Raw genomic sequence first — 13,281 nt, forward strand, 5'->3', positions numbered from 1 at the left:
TCACACCTCCCTCCCTCACAAGCTTCTATCTCGTCACTGTCAAAGCCAGAGAGAGGCCCAGGTCTGAAACAGAACCTACTCCACCACCACAACTTCTATTTTAATTCTGCTGCAGCGATAGCTTTCTGCTGGCACAATTGTTGTGAATTGGGTGACTCCTCACGCTGCTGACGCACTTAAAAGTTACCATTATTTGTTTTCGCTAAAAACTACATCACTACCACCATCATCTGCATTTCCACGTCTACACCCAGTCAGACGACATTGACATTGACACCGTATGTTAAATGACTTTAATGTAAACAACATTAAATTGTTTAAAGGCAAGGGTTGAAGTTATGGAGGAAAGTGAGATTTGGAAATGCTTAGTTGTACTACATATTCAGACTACTGTTGTGGGACCAGATGTGAAACTTTGTTGTTTGTCTGCATTTACGTGAAATGTTGTAATTCTGTCGCGTCTAACTGCTAAAAACTCTCTTTGCAGGGAAAGCATCGACGACTAAACTGCGCAAGTTGACATCAGGGTTACATCAGCGATGCGAATAAATAAATAATCATAACTAAGACAATCATCCGGGCCGCGTCAGCTTACCGGGATGTAGCTGGCGTTGATGTAGTCGGCACACGGGTCGTCATCCACGTGGGACAGCTTCACTCTGGTTGAGTCGTCTAGACAGGAGAGAGACATGGGTCAGGGGTCAGGGGTCAGGAGTCAAGGTTCAAGGGTTCAGATCATGAGCATCACAAGTTGCCCAAGGTATTTTCCTTCCCTCAGTGACGCCTGGAAGGCAGCAGGTTCAGCTCAGCCAACCACAAGATGATGTGTACAATACTTCTTTGCAGACAGTTTTTCTGTAATGTATCATTATCAAATCTGTCTGTATCCATGTTACTGAGCTAACTAGTTTGCTAATCTGTCGCCATTAAGCCTTCAAGTTCTGAGAGCAGCTGCCTTCCAGGCTTCACTGAGAGAAGGACAAGACCTTGGGTATCAGATGTTACTGGATGTTTGAGTTTGTGGACAGGTGATCTCCAAGTGGTGCAGGTAACTGCACGTGGAGCCAGATCTGGTACAGAAGATACCAACAGATTTAACTTCTTAAGACGATGAGGCGAGACCTCAGCAGAGTTGTCTCAGACATGGTAAGAATGCAGACATCGCATAGAGTGGCGAAGGGACTGATAATATTCTGGGGAATATCTCCCTGGTAATATTCTTAAAAGCCTCCAATGTAGAGGTTAATGCTGTACGTCTGCCAAACTTTGCAAAGTAAATCTCCATAACTGTCGTAACAGTGCAGGGCCAACGTGGGATAAAACTGCAGTCTGATCATTAAAGTGGACAGCTTCTCTACAGAACAGCCGCCCGGGGTCGTTAACCTTTAAAAAACCCACAAGAATAATCCGAGAAGAATAATTAGAAGCCCAAAATCTCCCTCTCAAGACAATGCCGTTGCCAGGAAATGGACGGTGTGATATTTCTCAGTGAAAATATTCTCAAATATAACATGTTCATTTCCTCAGTCATAAATATCGGTGGGTGGGGGGGCGGGTCACGGTAATGGCCTCCCATATCTGCTCCCTCTGTCCTGGGGAGGGCGGATGGTTGCCATGACAGCAGAACTCTTGCGAATGGTGGACTTACAGGGCAGGATGTTGTTGTAGCGATTCTTGCCCCTGTTTTCGGGAAGGAGGGCACAGTCGAGCGGCTGGTTACGGCCCACGTCCTTCAGGTCCTAAGAGAGGAGAGGGGTAGGGTTTTTTTAGGGAGGGTGTGGCCTTACTTAGATGGTGTAGGGGGCAGGGGGGCAGGGGTACTAGGTGTTTACCTCATACTCTTCAGAGAGCAGGTAGTTGGAATCGGCCTGCAGTTTGGTGAGGTGGCTCTCAAAGTTAGAGACTTTGATGGGGCTGAGAAGGGGGGGAAAAAGGTTTTCTTTAAAAACCAAATCCAAATACAAGACAGACACATTCCTTAAAACATAGTTTAGAATGAATTCTTTCAAGGCGATAAACGGAAACTAAGGGCGTACCTGGAAATCCGCCGATTGCTGAAAGAGAAAAGATTCGCGATTAGCTGAATTCTCGCCATTAAAGTCATTTTAAACTTTTCATCCCCTGCTCTGCAATCTACCGTTCCTCTCGGTTCCTAGCCTGGCTTCATTACACCTGCGCTGAATTAAGAGACTCCGTGATGGAAATTGGCCATTGTTGATTACGTACTGTGAAATTAAACATCACAAAAGCAGCACGACAACATTAAATGAAATACGGTTGGGAGCACAAGCAACACGTCTCAGCGAGAAGCAGAGCCAAGGGCGAGCGTGTCAAGTCGATTTTAGTCCAACGTGTAAAGGATTTCTGCACACCTGATACAACCAGGTCGGCAGGGAGGGAAGGTATAAGAGAACACGACCCTGCTCTTAAGACACACCTCACTTTTTTGGAATGTTCTTTTCGGGTCACAATTTACAATACGGTTCATGAATTGGCACTAACAAATGTAGCTGCTAACATGATTTGTAATGACGGGCAAATACATTAATTAAGGGTTAAAGCCCGTCCTCTCTCCGATGTGGCTGTATAAGTCTATTAAAACCTCCGCACGTGGGGGAATATTTGTGAAAAATGTCTCTTCTTCGTCACGATGATTAATCTCCCGTTTTAACGCCCCGCGGTAACGAAGTGGAGCAGGACCGCGGAGATCAATCTGAGCCCACAGGCAAAAAAAAAACGAGGCCGTCGAACTTTGTGCGTGTGTGTAAACAAGGCTAAGTCCCATAATCCCCCTGTTTACACATTCCGGTTGAGCCTGCCCATTAGGTAGATATGATCCTGGGGTCTTCGTTCCTCCTTCAACATTCAACATAACTCAGCGTGAGCTAATGATTATAATGACATACCAACAGCAGCTGCTAACAACCGCTCAGTTTTTCTGTGCACCTTTTTGAAGGCCTGTTTGGTAATTCATCGCTAAGAGAGCCCCTAAACTGTTTTCATGCAAATGTCATCGCTATGGCAACAGAGATTCTTGGCGGGAGCCCTCTGGCGCTTACCTTCTGACGCCCATGTGCATGCCGGAGGTGGGTCTCTCGCGCCTCACACTCATCCTCACCGCCGGCCGCTCCTGGACGTTCCTGCGAACAGCCAATCGGCAGCTCAGCACAGAGCGCAGAGCCAATCAGCGCCTCAGCGCAGAGAGCCCCGGACCCAACCCACGGCCAATCAGCACCTCAGCACAGAGAGTCTGACAGCCAAGAAGCAGCTCAGCACAGAGGGCACAGCCAATCAACACCTCAGTGCAGAGAGTCTGGACCCACCGACAGCCAATCGGCACCTCAGCACAGAGAGCCTGGACCCACCAACCCCAGTGAAGTTTCTGGAACCATCTCTCTTTCTTTTCCACATTCTCCATTAGCATTAGCAGTGTGAGTGTGAGTGTGAATGTATGTGTGTGTGTGTGTGTGTGTGTGCGGAGGTACAGGGGGCACGGGCGTAGGGGAACTCACACTTTCCGGACCTTCTGCCTGCAGACGAGCAGGGCCGTGACCCCTATCATCACCAGGATGAGGAAGAGTCCGGCGCTGATGCCCTCGATGACCCCGCCCAGGGGCTCTGTGGAGAGGAGGGTAACTGCAGGTCAACCGCCGTCACCATCACCGCGGAAACACACCCGGCGCCTTCCGCCGACCGCTAAAACCCGACTCCGGAAGGGATACTATGGACCTGACTGCATTATGTGGTGATTAGAGTGCTCCTAAATGCGTTTGAGTGCTTCTGCATTTTAAAACAAACTACCAGGGTGGATTACGAGAATGACGCCTGCATTTTCCATCTATATTTGTCCATATATTTCCACTTAAAATAAGTGCAAGTGTTTATTCTTTTTTAGTACAGCCATTAACAACTGTGAATTGGAAATAAAACTGAACACAACAAAAAAAAAAATGAACAACTGAACTTGGTTGTTGAGTTGAAGAGTGTTTTTCTGTTTGATGTACTGTTGATTAATTGCTGCCGTCATCTTGGCCAGCTCTCACTTGGAAAAAATAGATCTCATATAGAAGTTTTTTACGCTTTACTAAGCCTGTCTGGCATACTGGAACCGATGAAATACAATACTCCCACAAAATGCAAACCCTGTCTTCTGGTCCTCTTGGATGGCTCATTGCACCAGGCAAGATCAATCGAGCACAGAATAATGTTGTGTACAATGATGTATTTGACCCAGGTGTGGTGAGAGTTGAGTGGGGGAGGAGGGGAGGGGTGGGGGTACTGGGGAGGCCTGACTCACCCGCTTCGGTCACCAGCGGAAGAGACAGGTAGGTATCGGTGAACAGAGGCTCGGTGAACTCCTTCTGCTCCTCGTCGGGGAAGAGCTGGGTGAACGCGCGGATGCTGAGTCTGAAACAACAGTGGAGAGCCCTGAAGCTACGCCACCCTCAGATTCCCCCGCTGACAACATCAGCTCAGACCAGCTGGGGATTCTAAGATGGTGGTACAAGCAATGAGCTTTTTGACACTTAGAGCTGGACATACAGGAGCTGGTTCTCTAGCTGGACAAAGCTGGTTTAAGCTGGTAGAGTTAAGCTGGTCCACTGCAAAAGAAGTCTAGCATGACAGCAATCCTGTCCCTCAGATTCCCCTGCTGAAGATTTCAGCTAAGACCAGCTGGGGATTCTAAGATGATGGTACAAGGTCTTCGACACTTCTAGCAGGACATATAATACCTGGTCTCTTGCTGGACAAAGCTGGTTACAGCTGGTAGAGTAAGCTAGTGCACCGCAAGAGAAGTCTAGCAGTCCTGTGACCTCGTGGGGTCGATTTAGTGCGGGGAGTCTGTACCTGTACGCGGTTTTGGCTCTGAGCGGCCCGTCGCAGAAGGGGTTCTGGTTCTGGTTCTGGTCCAGTTCCTGGTCGCAGAGGCCTCCCAGGCCCTCCGTTCCAGCGCCCAGGTTGACCTGGAACTCCTCCCCGCTGCTGTCCAGGGCCTCTGCGCAGTGGCTGGGAAAGTAGCTGGTCTGGTAGGCCCTGACGGAGCTGTTGAGCTTGTAGTCCAGGTAGGAGGGCAGGGGGTGCCTCTGATCCGGCTGCAGGTTCTCCACGTCTGCGCGTCACGTGACAATTCAGCGATTAGCCAAGTCAAACAGCCTTCAATTTAACCGACATAGCTTACCGCACAACGCACGGGAGAAACACGCATTCACTGCAAAGAAATCTCAGTCTTAACCTGAGAGACCTGTCAAGGCAAGTGCCTGTGTTAGGAGACTCCTACTGGCTGGAGGCTGAACAAAGAAAGGTTGAAGTAAGAAATACTTTCCATCTTTCTTTTATTTCTTTCTTGTTCCACTCTTGCTGTCCCTGTCTCTCTCTTTCCTCTTTAGCTCGACTCATTTAAAGATCTTCTGAAGAGCCTTAGTCTTTAAATGAGACTTAAAATCTTTTTTTCTTTCCGCCCAGAAGAAAATATTAGCTTGTTTTAAGTTCCTGTTTGCTTGACGAGTTACCCATTTGCCAAATCTTGAAATGAGTCAAACTGGTCTCACCTCATTGGCAATATTTTGTGTCTTATTTAGCAAAAATGTAACAGAAATAAGATGTTTAATGTAAATATAAAACTGAAATACTTGAACAGTTTTGCAGCATTAACACAGCACCTGGTTAGTGAGTGTAAATAAAACCTCATATGTAAAACTGGAACATGTTGTCAGTCAGAGCAGAGTACTGCCAGTAATTGGGAGGAGGGTTTGGCAGAGTATTGGGGCAGACAGTCTGAATGGGTGTGTGTGTGTGTGTGTATGTGTGTGTGGACGTACCGTCAGACTCGGCCACAATGACAGTGAAGAACTTGACGGCCCCGTTGACGTCACTGAACCAGCTGCAGTTGAACTTGAAGAAGATGGTGGACTTGGTGATGTGGGCGGTCTTTTCGCTGACGCGGGTGTTGATTGACGGGAGGGGGGGGCCTGCAGGGGAAATGAAATGAGTCGGCCAATGATCAACGGCCAATTATCCGCAGCCAATTCCTACCTACCTAATTTCTGTGAGGTCACGGCCCTAATAAGTGTGTATTGATCAGCATACTGTACGAATGTCTGCTGCCTTGACTCAAGACGTATTTTGACAAAGAGAAGAGATGTCTCCAGAAAAGACAAAGAGATGAGATGTCTCACAGACTGTGCTTAATTGCGGCGTTTGAACCCTGGGTTGTGCGTCTGCGCGCCCCCCCCCGGAGCACTGGAGCGTCAGCAAACACTCCATCCTGCCGTCACACGCGGGAGGCGTAAATCAGGGACAGAGCCGTAATGGCTTCCAGTCTGGGTACGCAGCCACGGCACCATTACCGTAAGTGCTAGATGGCGACTGCTTCACGCGGCGTGCCAATGGTGTTTATGGAAATTGGTTCTAGTGGCTGCTGATGCAGGTCTTTCTATATTTTCTCATTTTTTTTTTTTTTCCATAACTGCTCCTTTGATCTGAAGTCAAGTGACGCATGGGAACAAATTCCTATGGCAACAGTTTCCCCCGTCAACAACCCCCCCGCCTCCCGGCACTGAAGTGCCACCTGCCAATTTTTAAGGTGAATCAACAGAGTCCAAGTTTTTTTAAATCTACTGTATGTGGTTATGTGGTCACTTCTAGCACTTGTAGCTGTACTGTCCTCTAGGGACTTTTCGCACACCTGTCCCACGTTTTTGTACATCGCTCTGGGTAAGAACGACCGCTAAATACCTGTAATGTAATGTAATGTAATGTAATGTAACCGGCGTGGTGGAATATTCCAGAATATCTGCCAGATTTAAAGTCCTGATCCCGGCGAGGATTCGTCCTAAATCACAGGCGGTCCATGTGCGGACGTTACCGACAGACACGAACAACCTTTCCCAACCTTTCCCAACCTTTCCCAACGTTTCCCAACCTTTCCCAACCTTTCCCAACCTTTCCCAACGTTTCCCAACCTTTCCCAACCTTTCCCAACCTTTCCCAACGTTTCCCAACGTTTCCCAACCTTTCCCAACCTTTCCCAACCTTTCCCAACGTTTCACAACCTTTCCCAACCTTTCCCAACGTTTCCCAACCGGAGATCGCTCTGTGGATAACGTGGCCCCTCTTCAGCGGGGCATAATCCCGGATCCAGCAGGAATCTGCCCGGTTTTTATAGAAACGCATAAAAGCCAGTCCTGCGTGCGACCATCTGGAGGATATAGGGCTTGGGCTTTATGGCGCCCACACCACTCAACTAATTATATTTGTTCAGAACTTCTTTCTCCGCCTCTCTGCCAGATTAGTGGCATTTCCACCGAGGCGCAGGGGAGAGGGTTTTGGCTGCGCTCCTGCTCGACTAAATGTTCCTGCTGTCGCTGGGAGATTTCCAGGCCCCCTCTCTGTTCTATTTGGGGGAATCTTTATTTAAAGGTGTTCCTGCGCAGGGACTGTACCCCGTGGTTGTCCCCACACACACCCCCTCCCCCCCACTGCTAAGGAGCCCCAATCCACCCAGCTCTATGACTTCATCTGTTTCCGTAATTTTCCGTGTGAGCCACAGAGACCTGCACTAATAAGAGGGTCAGTGGAGGAGCAGCTCTGTATTCGCCCGCCTCGAGTTCGAGTCCTGCGGTGCCGCTGACTTATTATCCCCCACGGACCGATGTCGTTTCTTTATTTTCTGCAAGTCACGTTGAATTTGTGCTGTCCTCAATAAATGACTGTGGCAAAAAAAAAAAAAAAAAAAATTCTTTATATATATATATATATATATATTTATATATATATATATATTCCATTGTGCCAGATTCGGCCTCCACTCCCACCCTCTCTTATCTCCTAAAATAAATCATGTTGACAGAACGGGAATAAAAAATCCGCAGTTACTCTATGAAATTTTTGATAAGAGGACAGTGTGAGCTACTGAGCATCTCGATCCCATCAACAACAGAGGCAAGCCTGCCCAGTCACAGTTCTTCGCCCTTTCTTTGATGGCGAAAAACACTTTAACTTTACTGTAGCCGGTTTGTCAGTGCTGTGCCTTTTGCCTGGCTTTGGCTTGGCTCCAGTCCTCTCTCTGTCAGTCAACACCAAATGCCAAGACTGGTATGGTAGTTATAGACCTGGCCTATCTACCTTGTGTACTGGACTTCAGTTAATGGCCTTACAACCAATCATATGTGATTATCTGGCGCGTTCAGTTGTCTGTTGCATGACCTTGATATGCCTCGTTTTGAAACATTGCTTTGGATAAAAGCGTCTGCTAAATAAACGTGTACGTGTGCGTGTTTGGGCTCGTCTTGAGGCAGTACTCACGGTCGATCATGGTCACCACGCTGCCCTGGGGTGTGTGTTCGGGTGTGTGTTAGGGTGTGTTAGGGTGTGTGTTAGGGTGTGTTAGGGTGTGTGTTCGGGTGTGTGTTAGGGTGTGTTAGGGTGTGTTAGGGTGTGTTAGGGTGTGTGTTTGGGTGCGTTTGGGCTCGTTCCGGCGCGGTACTCACGGTCGATCATGGTCACCACGCTGTCCTGCGCGGCCTCGCTGGTCATGCTGTCGGAGATGACCTTGACGGACACGGTGTAGCGCTTGTGCGGCTCCAGCTGGGCGATGCTGTACAGCGTGCTCTCCCGGCCCGTGCGCTGGGAGTACACCAGCGCGCGCGAGTCCTCGTGCTGGCACTCGATGGTGTACGAGTCGTAGTCCGACCCCGGCGCGCTCCAGGAGCACGAGATGGACGTGGAGCTCTGGGGCCGGCAGTGGATGTGCTGGACGCGTTCCGGCTCTGAGAGCAGGGGAACAGGAGGAGTTAGGGCTAGTAAAGTTAGCTGGAAAAACCCAGATCTCTCCCAAATCTGAATCACGGACTGAGGTGAAAAAAAACAACAGGATTCTGGGTTTTAGACTACGCAGGTATCCAGCTCTATAATCCTGCTTCATGCAGCAAGGCTCTGGCTAATTGCCCTCATTGAATTGGAGTCAGGTCTGTGCAGCTCACACCATTAGCCACTAGCACCAGCCACTGGCGCCTTCCCTAGCGCCTAAGGAAGCCTTACCAAGGCCGTGAACGCGACGCTGACCTCCTGAGAGAGCTGGCCGTGGACGATGGCAGCCCGCTCCGTCACGAGCAAAGCCTTCTCATCAACCCCGTCGCCTCTCGACTGCTGCTTCGGCCATTATGAAGCCACGATAGACGACCTTCATAATGTGCCACGGTGCATCAGCAAAAAGCACAACCCCCCCTCCCGCCCCCACCCCACCTCCAGTACAACTGCATTCCAACTCTTCAGCTTCCAACCGATATTAAATCCATCCCAGTTGGATGACTCACGCCGCACATTTAATTAAATATCCGTCTCCGGGCCAAGAGGAAGCGAGAACTTTGGTGCGCGAGAGCGAAATGGCCGCTCCCAAGCTGTTCTTTGAACTGCGGGATAATCAATCTGTCGTCTGCGCGTTGTATGGATATGAAATATAACGAATTCATGAAGGCCGCGGGAGGCGGAGTCTGAAGGACAGGTTTGAACGGGTGAATGAGAAGCATCAGTTGTACAGCGCTTTGGATAAAGGCGCTATATAAATGCCAACTATTCAGAGGGGGACATGCCCTCAGCTGGACCCCAGGGGTCCACACAGCCTCGCTCTGAAGCGGTCACGGCGGTCAGAGAGAGGGGCGGATCGGCCTGTCGATCGATCGAGGCGCCCGCACAGACGCATTAAGCTAACGAGCGAAGAGACGAGCCGCGCCCGGCTCCTGGCTCCCGCTCCCGCGGAGACCGCCGTCCCGCCGCCCCCCAAACCCGCTCGTTACTCCAGCCCCGCTGACGGGCGAGCGGGGCGGGGCTCTGCGCCGCGCTAATCAGGCCCTCCGCGAAAAAGACGCGCCTCGCCCCGCGCTCGCCTCGCCCATGAATAAAAGATGAGAACGCTCCGTCTCAACGCTCCGGAAATAGAGCGCGGAGGAAGGGGGGGCGACGACGGTTTTATCGCCGCCTTTTAAATCACGCGATTCATCACCCTACAGAGTGGAGTTTAGATAGGGTCGACACGCAAAGGAACCAGGCTTTTATTTATTTATTTATTTATTTATTTCACGTGCGCCCCTTTTAGGGAAAGCGAAGCGATGTAAATCTGGAATGCGATTGGACCGAACACTCCCCGGGCGGATAAGTGCGGCGGTTTTAATGTCCCTCAGCTGTCCGAGTCCGCTAACCGCAGTCCATTATCGCAACAGTGCTAAGATAGACTGCGCGGCTGTCACATCAACGCAGTTATATCGCCCCATACATCACGCTGTCTTAGTGTTTTGCATTCAGCACTTGTTTCGTCCCCAAAGCACGTATGCCTTTTCGACGCCGTTGTCGACCCGAAATAAGTATTTTATGGAAACTGTAATCTGGTGAACAAAAAAAGTGAGAAACCCTATATTGTGGAAAAATCATATCTATTCTCAGACGCCCGCGGTCTCTCTGAGATCCTCCGGTCTCCTTGGTGAATAAACCATGAGTTGTTTTCCATTAGGTTCTCAGTGCGTTGTGTCTACTGTATGTCCCAGCATTCCCAGGTCTGTCTATAATGGAGCCACTGGCCACTGTGAGCACAGAGGCAGGTACGCAATATTTACATGGGAAATAAGGTTTGCACACCTGGCTTAGATAACAGGTGCTGGGATAAAAAAAATCTACGGCAGACACTGAGGAAGGATTGTATCCGAAACATATATTGGTTACGCAACTAAAGGCTGCTTTGCAAGATACAGTGTGTGGGAGTCCAATTTCTTTTTTGCAGGTAGGGATTTTTTAAAATTGTATGCAAATTGAGCAAACAAGCCAACATGCAAATATTTTAACGAGAAGCACAGTGAAATCCCCCGCACCCAATTCCCCCGGACGCTCTTTTCTTCAAACGTAGCCCTCTGCCACCCAGCTGCTTTCACACTGTTACCCACGAAGGGGCCAACCCTCACCGGACAACCCGGTTAGGGGGTGAATCAGTCAGCGGAGCGGTTATGAGTGTTTATTTCGGGAACGCGCGGCCGAGCGGCCGTTTGAGACTTTCATTAGATTCCCGTGGCCCTCGGCGGATTCATCCCGCAACGCCGGAACGCTGGGAATGCCGGCTGTCAATCACGCCCCGCTGCTTCTCCGCGTCGCTCCGACGGCTCGTTACTGCCCTCTGCTGGCCGCGTGGAGGAACAGCCACACAAAACAAGCCATCGGCCGTGTAATTACTTACTACGCAGTCCTGTGTTCTTTTTAGTCACATCATTTTAGCATTTGGCAGGAAGTAGCCATGCTACCTGGGTGTACCTTCTGAAACATACTTACTTACAGCCCTACTTCTCTGTCCCTTTAAATTCTGAATATGAAACAACTCAGCACGACTTTGTACTTTTATATCACTGTAGCGGAGTAATTTTAAACAAGTCCAAGTCAAGTTTTACAGAGCATGTCCAAGTCCAGTCTCAAGTGTCTTTTTCTAATCTAACAAGTCACAATTAAAAGTCAAGTCAGCCAAGTCAAAGACCGTTTCGGATTCAAATAGTTTTCTGTGGTCGATGGATCATGCTTGGTGCATTGTCATCGGATTCAATACACCAGACAAGCTAATCGGTTCACGCAACCGCAGTGTTCTTCAAACTTATAAAAACCTTTCTGTGATTGAATCAAATCTGGGGCCAGTTCCACAGAGCAGGATTACTCACTTACTGTGTAGACGGGAAACTACACAGACTAAAACCCGGAACAGCTCTTTTTACTCAAGTCCATGTTCCAGATTTGGAGGGGGTCTGTGAGTGATCCGGCTTTGTTGTGGAACAGGCCCCCCGCACAGCGGCTCTGTGGCTCCACCTACTTGTGCGGATGCTCTCGTGGATTGGCCGGCTGTAGGCGGGAGCCGCCCCCGGGGTGCCGCTGACGGAGCGGACGGTGAAGTTGTAGAGGCGCCCGGGGAACAGGCCCCTCAGGATCCTGCTGCTGGAGCTGCGGCTCTGGTAGGGGTTGAACACGGCCAGCGGGTCCCGCGGGGACCACTGCAGCGAGAAGTCGTCGTAGTCGGTGGCCGCCGGAGCCGCCCAGGTGATCTCCAGGGACGTGTTCGTCACCCCGGCGAACGACACCGAGGTGGGGGGTCTGGGAGCTGTCACAGAGAGGGGGAGAGAGGGAGAGAGAGGGAGGGAGAGGGAGGGAGAGAGAGGGAGGGAGAGAGAGAGAGAGGGAGGGAGAGAGATACAGGGTGTGTTCAACTTTTAGATGTGGTGGAGGTGAAATGGCCATTTTTATTTTTATTCAGACTCGGAAAGACACATAAAGGGTGCAATGTTGATGCTGTAGAGGTGAAATGGCCATTTTGATGTGGTCCAGGTGAAGCGGCCATTTTGATGTGGTCCAGGTGAGGCGGCCATTTTGATGTGTTTAAGGTGAAAAGCTTGAGGTGTGGTGGAGGTGAAACAGTCAAAGTGAAACGGTGGAGGTTCAGGTAAACGGTGTTGGTGCAGTCGGAGTGAAACGGTTCAGGTAAACGGTGGAGGTGCAGTCGGAGTGAAACGGTTCAGGTAAACGGTGGAGGTGCGGTCGGAATGAAACGGTCCAGTTGAAACGGTGGAGGTGCGGTCGGAGTGAAACGGTGGAGGTGCGGTCGGAGTGAAACGGTTCAGGTAAACGGTTGAGGTGCGGTGGAGCTCACCGGTCCTGGCGGTGGTGGTGGCGGAGTTGACCAGCTCGCCGCTGCGCGTGAGCACCACGGCGCTGTACAGCCGGCCCGGCACCAGGCCCTGGAACTCGTGCTGCTTCTGCTCGGGCCCCAGCTGCCCCTCGGCCTGCTGGGAGCCGTCGGGGTTGTGGAGCGACACCAGGTACCCGCTCAGCTCGCCCGCCGCCCGCTCCCAGCTCACCCACAACCGCTCGGTCTGGTTACGGTTCTGCGCCCACAGCCCGATCACCGGAGCTGGAACTGGGGGAGGAACAGGGGAACACTGTCAGCATTGTCATCAATATTTTACACATAATCATCATCAATATTCCACACACAATCATCAATATCTCGCACATAATCATCATCAATATCTCACACATAATCATCATCAATATCTCACACATAATCATCATCAATATCTCGCACATAATCATCATCGATATTTCAACACATAATCATCATCTTATCATCATATAATACTCTGTCCTGGCTACATTACCAACCCTGGCTCTTTCAACCTGCCACCTAATCATCCCCCTGATTGAACTGGCAGAAACATTGTTCTCTCCCTCTCCACCTCAGCTGGTGTGTGGTGAGCGTTCTGG

At 50.2% G+C, this 13,281-nt stretch overlaps 1 protein-coding gene across 2 annotated transcripts in view; it reads right to left on the reverse strand.

Moving 5' to 3' along the window:
* LOC133118943 (receptor-type tyrosine-protein phosphatase beta-like) overlaps nucleotides 1-13,281 on the reverse strand; it is a 53,855-nt gene that overhangs the window by 7,533 nt on the left and 33,041 nt on the right. For both annotated transcript variants that reach the window (XM_061229252.1, XM_061229253.1), the window contains 12 exons: nucleotides 12,668-12,934; nucleotides 11,837-12,121; nucleotides 8,490-8,768; nucleotides 5,820-5,969; nucleotides 4,849-5,110; nucleotides 4,298-4,407; nucleotides 3,513-3,618; nucleotides 3,060-3,140; nucleotides 2,037-2,054; nucleotides 1,833-1,914; nucleotides 1,649-1,739; nucleotides 596-672 (listed from right to left, as the gene is read on the reverse strand). In XM_061229252.1, the coding sequence (XP_061085236.1) occupies nucleotides 596-672; nucleotides 1,649-1,739; nucleotides 1,833-1,914; nucleotides 2,037-2,054; nucleotides 3,060-3,140; nucleotides 3,513-3,618; nucleotides 4,298-4,407; nucleotides 4,849-5,110; nucleotides 5,820-5,969; nucleotides 8,490-8,768; nucleotides 11,837-12,121; nucleotides 12,668-12,934 (1,808 nt within the window). The remainder of the gene's footprint in view (nucleotides 1-595; nucleotides 673-1,648; nucleotides 1,740-1,832; nucleotides 1,915-2,036; nucleotides 2,055-3,059; nucleotides 3,141-3,512; nucleotides 3,619-4,297; nucleotides 4,408-4,848; nucleotides 5,111-5,819; nucleotides 5,970-8,489; nucleotides 8,769-11,836; nucleotides 12,122-12,667; nucleotides 12,935-13,281) is intronic.

Source organism: Conger conger, chromosome 19 (genome assembly GCF_963514075.1).
Source record: "Conger conger chromosome 19, fConCon1.1, whole genome shotgun sequence".
Taxonomy (NCBI): domain Eukaryota; kingdom Metazoa; phylum Chordata; class Actinopteri; order Anguilliformes; family Congridae; genus Conger; species Conger conger.